Raw genomic sequence first — 22,270 nt, forward strand, 5'->3', positions numbered from 1 at the left:
CCTGTAAGGGACAAATCAGGTAGAAAGAAAAGAACTACATAACAATGTAAAGCCATCAGCATATGTGTTTTCCCAATCAGCTTCCCTTCAGTGAAAGAGGGATTTTCTTTTCTAGTCTTGCTCAGCAGCCATTGAAATAGAGCAACAAAGTGAAACATTATTGTCAATCAAGCTTCTAAATCAATTGAATTAAGTATACTGCCACTGCATGTAAACACAAGGAAGAATGCAGGAGACTGCACTCAGCATATGTAAATAAAAAGGCTGAAATGTATGAGGCTGTTGAAAATAAACTAGTCTTTTTATGGTAAGTCAAAATACTAAAGTTTACTTTAGCATAACAGAAATTGTAAGGGCAGGCTTAAGCTGTGTACACACTTGAAAGATTAATGAAAGATCACAGACCAATTTTACCACGTTCCATGTAGTACGAGAGCCATACTCTACACAGTCTATTCTATTGAACTGAACTCCCCATCAAATAAACTCTTTGCAAAATGCCGTGCACAAAGATGCTGTACACAGTCAAAAGATCAGTATCTGCAAAAGATCTGCTCCTGCAAAAGATCCGTTCCTGCAAAATGCATTCATAGTCTATGATATCTGCAGATCTTAATACACACCTTGCTTAACAGACATTCATCTGCAGATCAGATCCACCAGGATGGATCTTCAGATCTGCAGATGAATGTCTGTTGTGCTGGGGATACACGGTACGTTTCTATACCGTGTATCGACCAGCTGATCCGGCCAGCTGGCCCGATCAAGCCGCTCGACCCCCGCCCGATCCCCGCCGGCGGACAATGGCAGGGAATCGAGAGCTGATAAGGAAGGCCTGGCGGGGACGAGCGGGGATCGATTCGCTAATCGGCCGCCGGATCGACTTGTGTATTCCAGGTATTAAACAAGGTGTGTATTGAGATCTGCAGATATCGTAGACTATGAATGCATTTTGCAGGAATGGATCTTTGGCAGGAACAGATCTTTTGAAGATACTGATCTTTTGAATGTGTACAGCATCTTTGTGTGCAGCATCTTGCAAAGATTTTTTATCTGATGGGGAGTTCAGCTCCATAGAATAGATTGTGTAGAGTATGGCTCTCATACTACATGGAAGTTGGTAAAATTGGTCTGTGATCTTTCATTAATCTTTCAAGTGTGTATGTAGCATTAATATACGTCTGAAACATAGCTGTACCTTAATCAACAAACGATAATCAATCCCTGTTTAAAAGTCAGTGTACACACACACACACACAGACACACAGACACAGACACACACAGAGACACAGAGACACAGAGACACAGAGACACAGAGACACAGAGACACACAGACACAGAGACACAGAGACACAGAGACACAGAGACACACAGACACACAGACACACAGACACACAGACACAGACACAGACACACAGACACACAATCCCTGTTTCCACTTAAAAGGAACCATAAGGGACACAATGATATAGAGATGTGTATGCACAGTGGCAATGCTACAAATAACTATTTATCCTGCCTGAAAGTCAATATTCAGCTATGCAACTAACAATTTCTCTCCAGTCTGATTCAGACTATAGCATCCTTTACGGATAAGGAATTAAAGCCATAAAACGCGTTTCCGGCCGAGAACGGGGCTTCTGAGAGCAGGGGAGAAATATCAATTGTTCATATATTTTAGCTGTCCGAGATACAAAAACAGTGATTGAGTAGAGACAAAAAAATCTATTTTAAGTTTTTTGAAACAAAATTCTGAGAAATCCATAAAAAAATCATTTTAGGAGTTGGGGGATAGATAAAATGGTTTCTTTCACCAGTTCATTTTCACTTATGGTTCACTTTAAAAGGAGCTGAAAATTAGATTATTATGTTGGCTGCCATCTTTATTCTCAAATAAACAATGTCAGTTGCATGACTTCGGTGCTGATGCCAAGCACACAAAATCTGCCAAAAATGGCAACACCACACTATTTGCCATTGACTACAAAGGCAAACAAACTATACAATCTAATAACGTGAATAAACTAAGATTACCAAAAACCTTAAGAGGGTTACCGTTCTCTGTTGCACAACAGTCCCATTGGGGGTGATAATCCTGGGCAGGACACTGGATGGGCAACTATTCCCAGTAATTCCAGTAGCAGGTTAACAGGTCTCCACAACCAGCTGACAGGTAGAGCAATCAGCAGTCAGAGGAACTGGAAACTGGGCTTCAGGAAATTAGATCTTCACTGGATCATGGACTCTTCAAGACTATGTGCTTTGAACAAAAGGGTGTGTCTTTCCTCTCAGAACAAGGACTGTGCTGGTCCTAGGAAGTGTGTATTAAATGTGGCTCCCTGCAGATAGAAACAATGAGGTAGACTATAGGGGAGGGGTTTTTGCTGCTGAGGTACACAACCCATTGTTGTCTTTTGGGGCCTCTCCTCTGTGGAGAGAGGTTCATCAACCTGAAAATCTTCACATACACAACTGTTGATCGTACTGAAAATGCTTTTAAACATTTAATCATTGATTAAATAAAAACTTTTCATAACTACCTTAACCCAACTAATGTACATTTACTTTCACTTTAAACCAAATATGAACTGTGAAAAAAAAGCTAATGCTTGGTACACACCATGCATTTTCCTGTATCTTACCAATACTATACAGTGCTAGCGCCACATATGGTGCAACAGATACTAAAGAGGAACTGTACTAAAAATAACGTAAAGAATAAAATTGCTTATTTTTTTACAATATTACTTCATAAATTAGTCAGCATTTACCCATTGTAAAGTCTTTCCTCACCCTGATTTACATTCTGATATGTATCACAGGTGGTGACATATCTTTTGTCCTGTCAGGTGCATCTCTGTGGAATGTTTGTTTACTGAGAGTTCTAATGCCTAGTACACACCATACAAATTTTCTGTTAAGGGGCCCATACATTTGCCGACCAACCAATCGACCATCCAATTCGATTATTATATTCGAATTGGATGAAAATTGTTGCTGCCAAGTGCACGCCCGACAGACTAAGCGACCAATTTCAGGAATGAAACTGGCCGCACGGTCGATCGCGCATGCTCGTAAATTTCTTGCCAAGGTTGGTTGGTCGGGTACGCAGCGGTACGGCGGCTGAATTGCGAACGAGCAACGAGACGAACCCCCCGCCACCGCAATGTATAAATGTATGCATTTATACATTACCTGTCCGGTGTCAGCCTCCACGCGCTTTCCGTCCATCTCGCCGGGTTCCACATACACGCCGGCGGCGCATAGCGGCTGACGCTATGCGCTGCTAGCGTGTATGCAGCTTACCCGGCGAGACGGACGGATGGACTCGGCGAGCTGCTACAGGACAGGTAATGTATAAATGCTCTATACTACATACATTTACACATTTTGGGGGCGGCGGCTCAGCCTATTCCCTGATGATTTCATGCTGAAATCAGAGGGAAATCAGCCTGTAGTGTATGGGAAGATTGGATTAGAGAAATGTATCTCTAATCAGATTCAATTAGAGATAAATTTGTCTCTTGGTCGAATCTGCCCATACTCGTTCTAATGCTGGGCATACACTGGTCGATCCGGTGGCCGACTAGCCGCCGGATCGACTCCCGCCGCGTCCCCGCTCATGCGGATCGATTCCCGCTCGTCCCGGATCGAGCAGCATCATCGGACCTGCTGAATATCATCAGCTAGCCGCATCAGCTGCTCGATAAACAGTACAGAAAGGTATCGTGTATCCCCAGCATAAGGTATGGGCACCTTTAAGGCTCGTACACACATCTGACTGAAGCAAACGACGGGTCCGTCGGCACCTCCAGCTGGGCGGGTTTTCAGCAGACAGTACAGCGTGTGTACAGTCTGTCGGCTGATTGATAAGGCTGTTTCTGAACGATCCACCCGTCGTTGGCTTCAGTCAGACGTGTGTATGAGCCTTTAAGCCTCATCTACACGCGTAGATGAGGCTCCGATGTTCCTTATCAATTGAGCCGCTGATGCGGCTCGATTGATAAGATCCGACAGGACGGATCTCCCCAACACCGATTCCCTGCTCGTTCCCCGCGAGGGGACAATGGCAGGGAATTGAGCAAAAGATAAGCAGCGCCGGCGGGGACGAGCGGGGCATCGAATCCGACGCGGGCGAGCGGGGATGCGGAAGAGGCGATCCTGCGGCTAATCGAGCCGCCGGATCGCCTCGTGTAGATGAGGCTTAAGATGATCTTCTGTAAAGTACTGGTAGAGACTGGTCATTATCTCGGGTGCATTGTCTTCTGGTTATCTCCTGCTGAGTAGAACAATGGCTATTGCTAGGAAGATAGATGGTTAGATAGATAATTTCCAACAGGTTAGAAATTTATCTATCTGGCACGTAAATCTAATGCGGGGAATACACGGTGTGTTTATACGCCGGAATCGAGCCGCTGGCTCGATACTTGCGCGTCCCCACGGGCGTGCGGATCGATTCACACTCGTCCCCGTGGTCTCGGACAGGTCGGAAATTTACCAATCGAGCCATCAGTGGCTCGATTGATAAGGAGCAGTCGAACCGTGTATGCCCAGCATTAGATTTACCTACCAGATAAAGTCCCAACATGTTGGAAATTTATCTATCTTACCATCTATCTGCCAAGCAATCAGGCATTGTTCTACTCAGCAGGAGATAAAACAGAAGACAATGCACCAGATATAATGACCATTCTCTACAGAAAATAATCTAATTATGCATTCTAAAGCCCCATCTACACAATACGATTCTTTGTACGATTCAATTACGATTCTATTTACGATCCGATTAAATCCAACATGTCCGATCGGAATTCGATTCGATTCAATTCAATTCGATTTGCCATTGCAAAACAATGGCAAATCGAATTGAATCGAATCCCGATCGGACATGTCGGATTTAATCGGATCGTAAATAGAATCGTAATCGAATCATACAAAGAATCGTTTCGTGTAGATTGGGCTTAACAGAAGAATCTAACAGAAGAATGTATGGTGTATTTCAGGCATAACAGAAAATTGTATGGTGTGTACCTAGCATTTAGCCAAATGAAATAATACCTCGTCTCCCAGGTTGTGACATCACTGGAAGGGCAGGGTTACACATACATACACACACACACACACACACACACATAGACACACATATTTATATATATATATATATATATATATATATATATATTTATTTATATTAACTCGATAGAAAGTTTTGAATGCTGGAATACGTATAATTAACATATAAGTGTGTAACCTGATTAATTTTCTAGAACCTACAATGTCACTACAGTGACAATTATTTAAAATAAGCACATGATGTACCTGCAAATTAATATTACATACTTCCATTATTCTGATCTATTTTCAAATCACTTCCATTCAAAAATCGATCAGCAAAATGGAAATCAGAGTGGACCTGTCCGTAACAATCGATTTGACAGTCAATCTCACAGAAAATTGCCTTGTGTTTACCATAAGACCTTCTTGCTAAATTAACTTCCCTGTCCCCATGTTGCAAGAAAGATGATTTAGGGCCTGTTTCCACTGGAGCGGTTTTCGCTCTGAATCCGCGGTTTCCCTGCAGGCAAATCGTGCGGGGAAACTCTGCCATAGAGAACAATGGCACTGCCGGCCGAATCGCTTGCGGCCGGCATTTTCATGCGAAACTGTGCGAATTCTGAAGCCGTGCGAATTCTGAAGCCCTGCATGGCACGGCTCATGGGATTCATCAGCGTAACCGCAGACTCAGAAGTGCCGCTGCGCATCTCGCAGACGCGTGCGCCTGCAGTGGAAACGGGCCCTAACTGAACTCGATTTGTGTACTGGCACAATTCTGTACAGGCCCTTAGCACAATGTAATAATGTGAAGAGGTCTTGAAGCAATATTTAAAAAACATACCATCTTTTACATACCATTTGTCACCACCGCTCCGATTGTGTGCAGAAGGAATGTCTGCGCTTCAACCATGCTTCTGAAACTTTGGCCTTCCCACAAATGGACCTGGCAGATGAAAAAAAACACAGATAAGCAACATATTCCACCTACAAACATAATTGTAAAAACCAAACTTATGCAATAGCTTTGCTGTCTTTGCATTCTTTCATTTCAAAACAGAACAAAAAAAGTAATTTATTTCAGTCCATTCAATGTGTATATTGAATCAAACTTCCACTCTCTGAAAAACAAGTGTATTCAATTTGTATTCCTACAAAATCTTATTCAATTTTAGATGGGTATTTTAAGATGAGGTAAGGGCTGGGGCCAACTAGAAATCGCAAAACAACTGCTAAATGCCTTCTCTGTTGTGATTTCAGGAGTGTTTTCTAGTGACTTTAAAGCGCTTTTAAATTTAAAGCTTAAAGGATACCTTAGTCTGAAATAAAGTATAGGTGGCCACTAACGGTCCAATTTCTAGAGAAAAATAGTTCCAGCAATCAGAAATTCTGATCGGACGAAAAATCGTTTACTACACCATCAACTAACCGATCATTGCTTCCTATCTATCACGACCACCAAGAAAATCCAAATTTTCGTCGACGAAAATTCATTCGGGCGACATTTTTTTCACTCGTTCATAATCGATTGTGTCCACCAATGGAGATTATTTACAACCAATCCGATCAGAATTTCTGATCGCTCGAACGATTTTTCGCTACAAATTGGACCATTAGTGGCCAGCTTAAGAGTGAGTGAGTGAGTGTGTGTGTCAAATACAAAGTTAGCCGACCTCAATGTCTAGTGGCCACCTCTCTCCCTTATACAGTTCCCTGGTGTCTAATAGTCCCCTCCATCCCATATACAGTTCCCTGATGTTTAGTGGTCCTCCCCCATCTATACAATTCCCTGATGTTTAGTGGTCCTCCCTCTCCTATACAGTTTCCTTGTGTTTAGTGGCCCCCTCCTTCCCTTATACAGTTCCCTGGCCGGAAGAGCTTTCATCTAAACGGAGACATACATTGGGCCACAGGAGGGGCTGTAAACATGTGTGCACACGTACGCACCTCAAATGAATAAAAACATTTATACATACCTGGGGCTTCCTCCAGCCCCATCGGATTGCTCCCATGCCGCCGCCGTAGCTTCCGTCAGTCGACTCCAGTCTACGCAGGAGAAGTGCGCCCTCTACGTATCTCCCCAGCGCTGCTGGAGAGATCCACAAACAGCGCACTTCTGTGTAGACTGGAGACGACTTCAGGTGGGTCAGCAGTTCGTATCGGCAGGGGTTTGTAAGCCGGGGATTCCCTGCCTTTGCCGTATAAGATGAAGGGACTTTTTCTCCCCATTTTTGGGGGAGAAAGTGCGTTTTATACGGCAGGAAATGTGGTATATATACAGTGGTTTGCAAAAGTATTCGGCCCTCTTGAAGTTATCCACATTTTGTCAGATTACTGCCACAAACATGAATCAATTATATTGGAATTCCATGTGAAAGACCAATACAAAGTGGTGTACACGTGAGAAGTGTAACGAAAATCATACACGATTCCAAACATTTAAAAAAAAAAAAAAAAAAACTGCAAAGGGGGTGCGTAATTATTCAGCCCCGAGTCAATACTTTGTAGAACCACCTTTTGCTGCAATTACAGCTGCCAGTCTTTTAGGGTATGTCTATACCAGCTTTGCACATCTAGAGACTAAAATCCTTGCCCATTCTTTGCAAAACAGCTCCAGCTCAGTTAGATTTGATGGACAGCGTTTGTGAAAAGCAGTTTTCAGAACTTGCCACAAATTCTCGAATGGATTTAGATCTGGACTTTGACTGGGCCATTCTAACACATAGATATGTTTTGTTTTAAACCATTCCATTGTTGCCCTGGCTTTATGTTTAGGGTCGTTGTCCTGCTGGAAGGTGAACCTACACCCCAGTCTCAAGTCTTTTGCAGACTCCAAGAGGTTTTCTTCCAAGATTGCCCTATATTTTGCTCGATCCATCTTCCCATCAACTCTGACCAGCTTCCCTGTCCCTGCTGAAGAGAAGCACCCCTAGATCAGGGCTTTTCAACCTTTCCACTAATTGTACCACTTTTAATGCTTGAAAACTTTCAAGTACCACCAGTGTGCCTGCACAGTAGATTGGATGCGATCGGGCTTGGCTGTTTCTGCTGGAGCCTGAATAGAGAGCAGCTACTGTGCATGTGCACACCGATGAGGAGAACTATGGGGCTCCCAGCACTGGATCCCATCTACTGAAGAGGAAGGGGGAAACCTCTTTAGGATACAAAGGCCTCCCCTTCCCTGAGGTAAGTACACTTTTTTCTTACAAGGTACACTTTAAGAAAAAAAAGGCATTTGGGAGGGGAAAAGTAGGAGGCATTGGTGGGGAAAAAGACTACAATTAGATTGCTAGCCTACATATCTAGAGGTAGATTGCCAATATAGATAGCCATACAAGTTCCACCCCCCCCCCCCCCCACGCGCTTAATTATAGGTAGCCTGGCCCCACCACCTGAGAGCTAGGCAGTCACTGACCACAAAGTTCAGATCCCCCCTTGCTCACTCCTTGCTGTGCTGCCCTGCAGAATAGTTCACACCTCAGAACATTGGTAAGCCAGCCGCAGTGAAGAGACAGCCAGGCAAGCGATGCACAGTGACGGCGTGTATACTTCAAATGAGCAGTGATGTCACTTTCTGTATCTGCGCCATCACTGTGCACCGTTGCCCTTGCTGTCTCCTCCACACTAATCTGAGGTCTGAAGTATGCCGCAGAGAAGCACAGCAAGGAGCGAGGGAGGGAAAGACAAACTTTATGGAGGCAGGACAGGACCAGGACAAGTGGCAGGTGGACAAAAAAGTGGCAGGCAAATCTGGTGTGTACCACCTGGCCAACAGCAAAGTACCATCGGTGGCAAGCGTACCACAGGTGCAAAGCCCTGGTCTAGAGAGATTAGCCTGTCTAATTAGGCCTTATCAACAAGTAAACAGCAAGTGTAAATTAGGGCTGTCAGATGTGCCACTCTATGCCATAGTTTGGGCTAATATGTAAACACAGGAGGTTAACCCTTTTGTGTTCCTAGGACACCAGAAAGTAAACACTGCAGGGTTTTTGTAAGATTTCTGTAAGTTGTAACAAAGAAATGTGTTTCTTTAAAGTTATGATGCTGTTGCTTATCTCCTTAGAGCAGAGAGGAAGCTCTCAGTTTAGGTCCGCTTCAAAAGCTGACAGAACCTACAGGTTTTAGACTAGTCCATCTACTCACGATGGAGTCTCAGGGTTTCCCTTTGTTTTCAAAAGCATTTGCTGAACGGCCATTGTTAAGTCTGACTGCCAAAATAGTGTGCGAGTAGGGACGCTGGCTGGTCCTATTTTGGCAGTTAGACTTAGCAACTGACATTTAGGAAATTATTTAAAAAACCAGGGCTGTGGAGTCGGAGTCGTGGAGTCGGGCAATTTTGGGTGCCTGGAGTCGGAGTCGGGAAAAAATGCACCGACTCCGACTCCTAATGAATTTGTACGAAAGTGCGGCTTCATCTATCAAATCGCCGCCGGCTATAGTTAATTAAATTTAAGCAACTTTTAATACATTTGGCCGCAGCGAGACGGCCGTAAAATAAGTGTAGCTTTGCATTTCTAACATTGGCCGCTGCGCTGCGGCCACTTCGCAAATTGGCCGGCCAGAACCCGAAGTGGCCGGCCAGAACTAGAAGTGTCCACACTTCGGGTTCTGGCCGTAACATATATACTAAATAACATCTATGCTGTAAGAATAAAGCCTGATGTGTAGCTGTGTCACTAATAGAGATGGTCAATGAGATGAAAAGCAGAGTTAGTACCTGCTAACGATGTTTTCAACAATCCTTCAGGGCAAGGTGAGACGTCGCCCCTCCCAGACGCAGGAACAGACAGCACTTCCCCTATAAAAGAATCAAATGGTTAGTCCACCCTCAGTGCGTTTAGACAAGTACCCGACAGGTGAACAATCCACTAACCCACAATCAGTGCCACTATCTGACAAGACAACAACACCCGGGTGGGATCGTTGCCCTGAAGGATTGTTGAAAACATCGTTAGCAGGTACTAACTCTGCTTTTTCCCCACAATCCTTCAGGGCAAGGTGAGACGATAAACAAGTAATATAACCTTAGGGTGGGACCACTGCTTGAAGAATTTTTCTCCCAAACGCTTGGTCATGAGCAGATAATGCGTCAATCCGGTAGTGGCGAATGAACGTAGAAAACGTTGACCATGTCGCCGCCTTGCAAATTTGTTCAGGAGATGCCCCTGCTCTATTTGCCCATGAAGCCGCCATGGCCCTAGTCGAATGTGCCTTAAAGGAAGCTGGCGGATCAACATTCATAACCTTATAAGCCTCAATAATTGCTAATTTAATCCAATTAGCTATAGTCGATTTAGAAGCTGCCTGGCCTGAATTTTTACCTGTATGTAAAATGAATAATGCATCTGACTTTCTGATATCCGCCGATCTGGCCAGATATTCTAATACACATCTTCTAACATCTAAGTAATGGAAACTCTGTTCTTTCTCATTCCTCGGATTCACACAAAAGGTTGGTAACACAATATCCTGGGACCTGTGAAATTTTGACATCACCTTAGGACAAAATTTTGGATCTGTCTGAAGTACCAACCTGTCCTGAAAATCTTGAAAGTAAGGACTTTTAATTGACAGGGACTGAATCTCACTAACTCGCCTCGCCGTAGTAATTGCTATTAAGAAAACTACCTTATAAGTAAGAACTTTAAGCGTACAATCTCTTAGTGGTTCAAAAGGAGCCTTGACTAGACCCTGCAGAACCACAGACAGATCCCAAGGAGACACGTATGGTTTGAAAACGGGAAGTTTTCTTGCAACTGCTTTCATAAATCTTACAATTAAAGGAGAGGTAGAAATAGGCACACCAGAGAACGCAGTAAGCGCTGCCATTTGTACTCTCAGAGTACTGACCGACACGTTCTTTTCCCAACCTTCCTGGAGAAAATCCAGAATTGCTGGGATAGACATGCTATCAAACTTAGAGTTTTTCAGCCAGACATGAAAAACTTTCCAATACTTTAAATAAATTTTCCTTGTTACCTCCTTGCGGCTTCCAATCAATGTTGAGGCTGCTTTATCTGACACCCCCATGCCCTTTAACAAAGTCAGTTCAGGATCCATACCGCCAGATTCAGTCGATCTGGATGTGGATGCCACAGATCTCCTTGGACCAACAAATCTGGTCTGAGGGGCAGTAACCACGGTTGTTCCACCGTGAACCTTTTCATTACCGCAAACCAAGATCTTCTTGGCCAAACAGGAGCTATCAGAATCATTTTCCTTCGGTCCTTCCTCCATTTCTCCAGCACTGCCGGGATCATGTTCAGGGGAGGAAAAACATAAATCAACGGAAAGTCCCACTGGTAATTGAACGCATTTATCCCTAATGCATTGTCTGTTGGATTCAACGAGAAATAACTTTGTATCTGCGCATTCTCTTGAGATGCTAGCAGGTCTACTGACGGAACACCCCATCTTTCCGTGATCAGCAGAAAGACTTGTTTGTTCAGTGACCATTCTGAGGCTAGAATTTTGTTTCTGCTCAACTTGTCCGCATCTAAATTCAAAGTGCCCCTGAGATGAACCGCTCTCAAGGACAACACATTCTCTTCTGCCCAGAATAAAATCTCTGCCGCAGCTTCCTGTAATAACCGGGACCTCGTGCCTCCCTGTTTGTTTATGAATGCTACTGTCGTAACATTGTCTGACTGCACTAATACGTGTGTCTTGAATATTATCTCTTTTGCCTGAGTCAGTGCCAAACCCACAGCTTTCAATTCTCTCAAATTCGAAGAGCTCTGGGACTCCTGTCTTGACCATCTGCCCTGAAATGCTGCATGGTCCACATGAGCACCCCATCCCCACGAACTTGCGTCCGTGGTTAGAATCTTCTCTGTTGGATATTTCCACAGATTGCCTTTCAGTAGATTGGAGTCCTCCAACCACCACTGCAGCGATGACTTCACTAGTGTTGTAATGGACACCCTGAAGTCCAGACTCCGAGGTTGTCCATCCCAATTTTCCAACAGGAAATTTTGAAGCTTCCTGAGATGCGACAATGCCCACGGTACAGCCACCATTGTTGATGACATTATTCCCAACACCTGTGAAATCATTCTTAATGAAGGTCGCCATTCTTTTTGAAGGGTCAGAATTGCATTTTTTAATTTTTCCCCTTTTTCCTTTGGAAGATAGAACTTTTGATCCAGCGCATCTATCGAAATGCCCAAGAACAACATTCTTTGGTTTGGTAGTAGGCATGATTTTTCTTGATTTATTATCCAACCTAATGACTGCAGATGATCTGAAACCGCCTGCAGGTGATTCTTTAATTCTGCCACTGAATTGCCCATTATCAAAAGGTCGTCTAGATAAGGAATTACCATGATCGACCTTTCTCTTAAAGGAATCAAAGCTTCCCCCAGAATTTTTGTGAACATTCTTGGTGCGGAAGTGATCCCAAACGGGAGGCATAGGAATTGAAACTGCATCAGTATTCCATTTACCTGAAGGGCAAACCTTAAGAATTTTTGGGATCGTTTGTGAATTGGCACATGCCAATAAGCATCCCTGAGGTCTAATGAGACCATGAATGCCTCCGGAAATAATAGTTCCCTTATGGTGAATATTGATTCCATCCTGAACTTCTTCTTCCTGATAAACGGGTTCAGTTTCTTTAAATTTAGAATCAAACGAAATTTCCCTGATTGCTTTTTCACCAGAAAAATCGTTGAATAAAACCCCTCTCTTTGTTCCTTCTTTGGAACCCTGCCAATTACATTCTGCTTTAACATGTTCTCTATAATGTTCAACATTTCTGGAACTAAACTTAAGTCTTTTGGCGGTCTTGAGATCACAAACCTTGAGGGAGGGGGTGAGGCAAACTCGATTTGGTAACCAAATCTGATTGTTTGCCGAATAAATGGACTTTTCACCCACTTTGACCAAGTGTGGCAAAAATATTTTAGTCTTCCCCCGACCGCCTGATACGAGTCATTGTGGTTTTGACTGCCCCTCTGATGGCTTCGATCTGAATCCTCCTCTTGTGGATTTATCACTAAACCACCTTTTATTCCCTTTTTGATCTTTGTATGACCCTTTTTGGTTTGCCGCTGGCTTGCGAAAATATTTCTTATTAGACACTTTTTGTTTCTTTGGAAATGTCTTCTTCTTATTAGAAGTTCTTTCCAACGCTAGATCTAAATCTGGCCCAAATAACAGATCTCCTGAAAAGGGGACTCCACATAATCTATTTTTGGATGCTAAATTACCATCCCAAGTCTTGAGCCACAAGGCTCTCCGAGAAACATTTACCAGGGCAGTAGACCTGGCTGTAAATCTAATAGTCTCTGCGGAAGCATCCGCCAGATAATTTGCCGCCTTATTCAGAATCGTAATTGATTCCATCAGCTGCTCTACTGAAGCCCCTGCTAAAATATTTGCCTTGAGCTGGTTAATCCACAGCTCCAATGTTCTAGCCACACATGTTGAAGCTATAGCTGGTCTAAAGGTAGCCGCATTCGCTTCCCATGTTCTTTTAAGGTAGGCATCAATCTTTTTGTCTGCAGGATCTTTAAGATCCCCTAGATCCTCAAATGCCAAATCGCCCTGTTTCGACACCTGCGAAAAAGGAGAGTCCAATTTTGGACATTTGTCCCATAACGCCGAATCCTCACTCGTAAAAGGAAATCTGCGTTTCAATGCTTTGGAAATAAACAGCCTCTTTTCTGGATCCTTCCATTCTTTCAGAATTGTCTGTTTGATAGCATTATGCACCGGAAACGTGAGACCTTTCTTTTCCTCCATACCTTTATATAATTGGTCATGAAGGGATAAAGAAACCGCTGCCTCATTGTTTAATTCCAGTGTTTCATTAATCGCCGCGATCAGAGCTTCGGTATCTTCAACCCGAAACCTGAACCGGGAAGGCATATCAATTTCTACCTCTTTTGAATCTGAATCAGCTGAACTTTCATTCACATCCAACTGCTCCTGACTTTCCCCCTCAATCGCTGGAGTCACAGATACAGTACTCTGAGATGTAGAAGCTGCAGCTACAGACAAAGAGGATTTAAATGAAGCTAATGAGGAATTTATCTCTTCTCTAAAAGCTTGCAAGGTCTCTTGGACCGACGGCCCACCTTGTTCCCCCAAAATCTTATCAGTGCATTGCTGACATAAAGTTTTGGCATAGGGCAATGGCAATTTCACATTACATACAGGGCATCTCTTATAAGTAGGAGGAGGCCTCACTGCTTCAGTTGTTTTGGCCTGCAATAACATACAAAGCAGTATAAGATACAGATAGCCCAATAAATATGCATGCAATCCCCAGAAAGAGACCCTCTGCCTCACCTTCTGGGCGGCTGGATTACCCTCAGTCTTATCAGCGGCAGACATCATGCAACGATATCCTGCCCAAAGACTGCAGTCTGTCCACTGCAGAGTAACAAAAAAACGCCGCCACCAGCCTGCACGCGCTCTTTCCTTTAAACACTTCCGCCCACGGACGTCACGCAAGGCGGAACTGGAGCCGGAACCGGAAGTGACAGAAGACCCGGACCAACAGGCTCAAGAGGCAGCCTCCGGCATACCCGCCGGAAACTACGCCTCCACCAGCCTCATGCAAATCTACCTCCGCATCCAGCACACGTGACTCACCAGCGTCCGGTCCTCTCCCGCTCCGACTCCTCCATAGGCGGAAAGGAAAGCCGTGCCTTCCACTCTTGCTCCACCACATTCGGCTGAGAAAGGTAGGCAACCTCACAGACACAGCCCAGTGTGAGGTGAAGGCGAGACGACCTCAGTACCATCGTCTCCGCCACCCTAGGAAATAACACCTGCAGCCCAGCACACAGGCTTAATCCCAAGGGGAGATGCCGACCTGCCTGGACGCAGGAACAAACAGCACTGAGGGTGGACTAACCATTTGATTCTTTTATAGGGGAAGTGCTGTCTGTTCCTGCGTCTGGGAGGGGCGACGTCTCACCTTGCCCTGAAGGATTGTGGGGAAAAATAATTCTGCACTGATGCTGATTTATGCAAATGTATGCACTCCCTTTGCTGATGAAATCAAATAATTTGATATGTTGTTAAAATTTGGTTTGGGGACTACAAATTAAAGGGTACCTGAGACGGATGAAAAGTAAAGTTTTATACATACCTGGGGCTACCTCCAGCCCCCTTCAGGCTAATCAGTCCCTCGCTGTCCTCCACCAGCCGGATCTTCTGCTATGAGTCCTGGTAATTCAGCCAGTCAGTGCTGTCCGGCCACTTGCCGCTCCCACAGCCAGGAACATTCTGCACCTGCGCAATAGTGCTGCACAGGTGTAGTATGCTCCTGGCGGCGGAGTGTGTGCATGCGCACTACGCCCGACTGGCTCAAGTACCTGGACTCATAGCAGAAGATCCAGGTGGCGGAGGAGGACAGCGAGGGACTGATTAGCCTAAAGGGGGCTGGAGGAAGCCCTAGGTATGTATAAAACTTTAATTTCATCTGTCTCAGGTTTACTTTGTTACACAGTAGTACTATACTCTACATATGCACTCCCCACAGAGCTGCAGGGAATCCACTGAGAATCCTGTGCACATTGAACACAGAGGTGTTGTCTGTCACCCATAAACCTTGTTCAGATTGTGCATGAAGAATGTGTAATAGAGGAAGAATCTCCTCATTCCCCTGCAGAGTACCTGCACATCATTCTTACATGTACCCACACTTACATTGCCTAGGGCCTGATAGATGTTCTTTGTTCCGGTTTGTACCTTTTACAAGTACTCTTACCAAGAACTAGTTTTAGTCTAAAGGGAATAAATATAGTAGTCTACATATCCTTCTCACTTCAGTTGTCTTGTAAAATTCCTAAGCGTTGGCAGTTAACCTCCCTAGCGGTATGGACAGAAATGTCCGTTCAAAAAAACTTGCTGTGAACAGTATAAATATGCATACACATCAATACTCTCCTGCACTGTGTACTAGACCCTTGCTTGACACATTTTGGCAAGTTACAGGGAAAAAAAAGCTTTAAAGAGGAGCTGTTAGGTATAGGGTCTCAGAGAAAATAAACACATATATCAGTAGCTAAAGATTGGCTGTACTTACATTACATATGCATTTCACTGTCCACGTTTGGATTTCACAGAATTTGTATATAGTATATGCAGAGAATGATGCTCCTGACAGCTCATGGCAGGTTCCATGTTTGTGAAGCCAAATGTGTCCTCATGTCCTGCCTGCTTCTGATCACAGAACAGCTCATACTGAATAACACTAGTTTGCAGTGAATATTAATGAGCCATGTGGCTAGGAACAATAGCTGACTCCTGCAGTGTACGCTGCCCCGAGATTTATCTGTGCTGTGGCTGGACTGAGTTTTAGAAGCTGCTGAAACTTGATCCCGTCTTCTCCTTAGCAGCCGAGGGGAGGGCCCCAGAATGCTTTGCAGTATGTTATGCGGCTTGCGGCTTGCTTAGGTCTAAGCATTGCTGATAAGCATACATCAAAGGTAAGAGAGATCTTTATCTTCAGTAATGGCTTTTTGGCTTCCTTCTAAACTGTTTAACACAGGAGACTAGAGGTTTAAATTAGCTTCTGCAGCCTGACAGTTACTCTTTAAAAATAAATGTTATCACTGTTTGCACAGAAATCCTGGGAAAATTGAACGCTGGGGAGGTTAAGAGACGAATTTCATGTTACATACTTTTAATCAACAAAATTGTAATATGCAAATTAGAGGAGCCGGAGTCGAGGAGTCGGAGGAATCCTAAACTGAGGAGTCGGAGTCGGTGGATTTTTGGACCGACTCCACAGCCCTGTAAAAAACAAAGAAAACCCTTTGTATACCCAATGAGGAACTCAACTAGTCCAAAACATGTTGGTTCTGAAAGATTTTAACTGCTTAGGGCCTGTTTCCACTACACGCAGATTCTGCATGCAGAAAACAGACTCCAATGAATGCCTATGGAAAATCTGCATCAGAAAAATCACGTTTAGTGGAAACAGGCCCATGGGTATTCATTGGAGTCAGTTTTCTGCATGCAGAATCTGCGTGTAGTGGAAACAGGCCCTTACTTTTTCACTATAGTGGTCCTTTAAAATGGTAATTTGATAACAACCATGAAGGTCAGGATGTACTGCTGCATTGCTGAGCTTATTTCAGTAATGTGTTACAGACGCTCATGTGCTGTGCTGTGTTCGGACAATAAACTGCTGCATGCATCTCTGTGCCAATACACTGCTGTCTCATTTCAATTAATACTGCCATGCAGAGCAAAACACGTGCTATACATTTTTGTAAAGAGAAGTAAATGGTTGGCACTCCAAAAAATTGGTACAGACAGATCTATAATTAATTCTGTAATTAAGATAATACAAAATTCCAAAGCAACAAAGTACCTCTTTATCAAGAAAAAAACAAAGCAAGTTCATCTGAAAAACAACTCCGCAACAATAAATCACCACAATGCATAATAAATAAATACATTTGACGTAGCCCAAGAAAAAGAGGGTGACCATCGTGGAGGAACACAAGTACCAAACACTGAGGTAGAGAATGTGTGGACAAGGTGGCTAAAAGTGCTTGCCTGGAAAGAGAACCACTATGCAAGTTGAAGCCAATAAATGGGTCAGACTGGGAGCAAGATAAGAAGATAAAAAGCCAACATAGGCTTTTTCCTCCACTCCCTCTCTACAGTTATCCATATAATAATTCCTTTTTTTGTATAGTGCTTTTCTCCTGTTGGACTCAAAGCGCTTGTGAGGCAGCCACTACAGCGCACTCAGTAGGCAGTAGCAGTGTTAAAGGGACTCCGAGCTCTGATTAAAAATAAAATTTGAACTTACCCGGGGCTTTCTCCATCCCAGCCCTGGTCGGGACGTCCCACGCCGGCCTGCTGGCTCTTCTCCCGGCGGCTGTCCGCATAGCGCGGACAGGCCGGGCCCCCGGGCGACACCGGCGAGTGTCTGGGCTTCTCCTTCCCTATACGTCACGAATGACGTCACACGCCGGCCGCCGCGCGTCATGACGGCGGCCGGCGTGACAGCACGGCGCATGCGCGGTTTAATCGCGCATGCGCCGTGCTGTCACGCCGGCCGCCGTCATGACGCGCGGCGGCCGGCGTGTGACGTCATTCGTGACGTATAGGGAAGGAGAAGCCCCGACACTCGCCAGTGTCGCCCGGGGGCCCGGCCTGTCCGCGCTATGCAGACAGCCGCCGGGAGAAGAGCCAGGAGGCCGGCGTGGGACGTCCCAACCAGGGCTGGGATGGAGAAAGCCCCGGGTAAGTTCAAATTTTATTTTTAATCAGAGCTCGGAGTCCCTTTAAGGAGTCTTGCCCAAAGAACTCCTTACGGAATAGGTGCTGGCTTACTGAATAGCAAGAGCCAAGATTTGAACCCTGGTCTCCTACGACAGAGGCAGAGCCCTTAACCATTGCACTATCCAGCCACTATATCTGACACCTGTCACTGTTAGAGATAGCCCGTTTTAAATTGTGCAAATGGTGATGCAAATCTAGCCCCCCAAAACACAAAATAAGGTGGCAAATCAACATTCAACATTGAGGATCTCAAGGCTTGTGTTTGCAAAATAAATAAAATAGGAAAGGAAGAAGCAAACCAAGGATAGTCGAAAAACAGTTGGAAAATGGCAGTTGGAAAATGGCAGTTAAAATGTGACAGTTGGAAAATGGCAGTTAAAATGTGACAGTTGGAAAATGGCAGTTAAAATGTGACAGTTGGAAAATGGCAGTTAAAATGTGACAGTTGGAAAATGGCAGTTAAAATGTGACAGTTGGAAAATGGCAGTTAAAATGTGACAGTTGGAAAATGGCAGTTAAAATGTGACAGTTGGAAAATGTCAGTTAAAATGTGACAGTTGGAAAATGTCAGTTAAAATGTGACAGTTGCAAAATGGCAGTTAAAATGTGACAGTTGCAAAATGGCAGTTAAAATGTGACAGTTGCAAAATGGCAGTTAAAATGTGACAGTTGCAAAATGGCAGTTAAAATGTGACAGTTGCAAAATGGCAGTTAAAATGTGACAGTTGCAAAATGGCAGTTAAAATGTGACAGTTGCAAAATGGCAGTTAAAATGTGACAGTTGCAAAATGGCAGTTAAAATGTGACAGTTGCAAAATGGCAGTTAAAATGTGACAGTTGCAAAATGGCAGTTAAAATGTGACAGTTGCAAAATGGCAGTTAAAATGTGACAGTTGGGAAATGGCAGTTAAAATTTGACAGTTGGAAAATGACAGTTAAAATTTGACAGTTGGAAAATGACAGTTTAAATTTGGCAGTTAAAATTTGACAGTTGGAAAATGACAGTTGGAAAATGGCAGTTAAAATTTGACAGTTGGAAAATGGCAGTTAAAATTTGACAGTTGGAAAATGGCAGTTGGAAAATGCCGTTCAACTTTTAACTGCCATTTTCCAACTGTCATTTTTCAACTGCCATTTTCCAACTGTCAAATTTTATTTTCCAACTGCCATTTTCTAACTGCAATTTTTCAACTGCCAAATTTCAACTGCCCTTTTCTAACGGTCTTATTTAAACTGTCATTTTCCAACAGTCAAATTTCAACTATTTAAAGGACCACTACAGTGAAAAAAGTGAGCAGTTGAAGGAGAAATTAAGTTAGAGGCATATTGAGGCTGCCATATTTATTTCCTTTTAAGCAATTCCAGTTACCTGGCTATCATGCTGATCCTCAGCCTCTAAGGCCTCGTTCACATCATTAGCGCAGATGGCTGTGCGATTGGAACGCAACTCATATAGTTTAAAAAGAAATTAATATAGCAGCCACCGTATTCTTCGCATCCTAAGAATCAAACAAGCTGACACTTACCTGGGGCTCCGTTCCCCGCCGCCGGACCCAGTGTAATCATACTAGTTATTACACTGCGGCTGTGCAGTAAGCTCCTGACGATGAGAGCAGGAGCTAACACTATTCGTCTGTTTAGACGAATATTAAACCGGGACCGGCGGCGGGAAACGGAGCATCGTAGGAGGACGGCACGGGACATTACAGCTGCAGGGGGCCGATAGAAGCCCCAGATAAGTGTCAGCTTGTTTGACTGGATTTTTAGAATCCCACAGAACCTCTTTAAAGAAGACTCTAGCACTGCAGTCAAGGAAAACAAATACTACTGCGCATGCCCCCAGACCTGGATCCCTTCTACTGTGGAGGAAGGGGAAAACCTCTTTAGGATACAAAGGCCTCTCTTTCCCTGAGGTAAGTACCCCCCGGGGCACTTTTTTCTTACAGGTACACTTTAAGAAAAGAAGAGGGCATATGGGAGGGGAAAAGTAGGAGGCATTGGTGGGGAAAACGACTACAATAAGATTGCAAGCCTACATATTGTCAGTATTGGCAATCTGTAGGTAGATTGCCAATATAGGTAGCCTTGCAAGTTCCTCTCTTTCCCCTCCCCCGCATACATATGAACTGCCCGCCGGGAGACTTGGGCACAGGATACAGTTGGTATACGGCTATTGCTGAAAGCCGAATTGCAGTATTTTAAAAGCAACTTCAGCACTGTCTTCTGATGGCGCCAAAGCTACTGACTGTGCGCCGCTATAGCCGTAATTCCTATTTCGGCCTATGATGGCGCCGGCTGCGCCCAAATCTCCTGCACTGTTATTACAGTGCTCACCCCCCCCCCCCCCTGCATAATTATAGGTAGCCTAGTGCCACCATCAGAGAGCTAAGAGCTAGGCAGTGACTCACCACACAGTTCGGCTCCCCCCTTGCTCACTCCTTGCCCTGCGGAATAGTTCACACCTCAGATCATCGGTAATCCAGCCGCAGAGAAGTGACAGTCAGGCAAACGGTGCATGGTGACGGCGCGTATACTTCAAATACAGGAAGTGAGCAATGATGTCCCTTTCTGTATCTGCACCACTAGTGTGCACTATTTTCCTGGCTGTCTCTTCCCCACTGATCTGAGGTCTGAAGTATGCTGTAGAGCAGCACAGCAAGGAGCGAGTGAGGAGGAGCCAAACTTTGTGGAGGCAGGGCAGGACCAGGACAAGTGGCATGCGGGCAATAAAGTGGCAGGCAAACCTGTTGTGTACCACCTGGCCAACAGCAAAGTACCACTGGTGGTACATGTAACACAGGTTGAAAAGCCTTAGCCTAGAGCATGATGCTGCCACCACCATATTTGACAGTGGGGATGGTGTGTTCAGAGTGATGTGCAGTGTTCGTTTTCCGCCACACATAGCGTTTTGCATTTTGGCCAAAAAGCTCCATTTTAGTCTCATCTGACCAGAGCACCTTCTTCCACGTTTGCTGTGTCCCCCACATGGCTTGTGGCAAACTGCAAACGAGACTTCTTATGCTTTTCTGTTAACAATGGCTTTCTTCTTGCCACTCTTCCATAATGGTCAACTTTGTGCAGTGCACGACTAAAAATTGTCCTATGGACAGATTCCCTCACCTGTAGATCTCTGCAGCTCGTTCCGAGTCACCATGGGCCTCTTGACTGCATTTCTGATCAGCACTCTCCTTGTTCGGCCTGTGAGTTTAGGTGGACGGCCTTGTCTTGGTAGGTTTACAGTTGTGCCATACTCCTTCCATTTCTGAATGATCGCTTGAACAGTGCTCCGTGAGATGATCAAGGCTTTGGAAATCTTTTTGTGGCCTAAGCCTGCTTTAAATTTCTCAATAACTTTATCCCTGACCTGTCTGGTGTGTTCTTTGGACTTCATGGTGTTGTTGCTCCCAATATTCTCTTAGACAACCTCTGAGGCCGTTACAGAGTAGCTGTATTTGTATTGACATTAGATTACACACAGGTGCACTCTAGTCAATAGCACTCACCAGGCAATGTCTATGGGGAACTGACTGCACTCAGACCAAAGGGGGCCCTATAATTACGCACACCACACTTTGCAGTTTTTTTGTTTTTTTTTAAATGTTTGGAATCCTGTATGATTTTCGTTCCACTTCTCACGTGTACACCACTTTGTATTGGTCTTTCACATGGAATTCCAATAAAATTGATTCATGTTTGTGGCAGTAATATGATAAATTGTGGAAAACATCAAGGGGGCCATATACTTTTGCAAACCACTGTAGTTGCTCCTCTTGTGTGCCGCAGCGCCCCTTCCTTTCCATGTGCAGCCCCCTCTCATGTGTATTATCCATGTATAGCAGCTCCTTTTTTTCACAAACAGCTCCCTTGAGCATTAGTTTCCTTTTACATGTGTTCCAGGCAATTTTCACAGTTCTCTTTCATATGCATTAGCACCTGTTTCATGTCCAGGTGCCCCTTGGGC

General features: G+C 44.4%; 1 protein-coding gene across 3 annotated transcripts in view; it reads right to left on the reverse strand.

The window, feature by feature from the left end:
* The window catches only part of AFF4 (ALF transcription elongation factor 4), a 150,980-nt gene that overhangs the window by 73,662 nt on the left and 55,048 nt on the right, over nucleotides 1-22,270 (reverse strand). For 2 of the 3 annotated variants that reach the window (XM_068277475.1, XM_068277472.1), the window contains exon 2: nucleotides 5,897-5,998. In XM_068277475.1, coding sequence (XP_068133576.1) covers nucleotides 5,897-5,913 — 17 coding nt within the window. In that variant the 5' untranslated portion in view covers nucleotides 5,914-5,998. The remainder of the gene's footprint in view (nucleotides 1-5,896; nucleotides 5,999-22,270) is intronic. The other variant, XM_068277474.1, reaches the window with a different exon arrangement.

The sequence above is a fragment of the Hyperolius riggenbachi genome, chromosome 3, assembly GCF_040937935.1.
Source record: "Hyperolius riggenbachi isolate aHypRig1 chromosome 3, aHypRig1.pri, whole genome shotgun sequence".
NCBI classification, from domain to species: Eukaryota; Metazoa; Chordata; class Amphibia; order Anura; family Hyperoliidae; genus Hyperolius; species Hyperolius riggenbachi.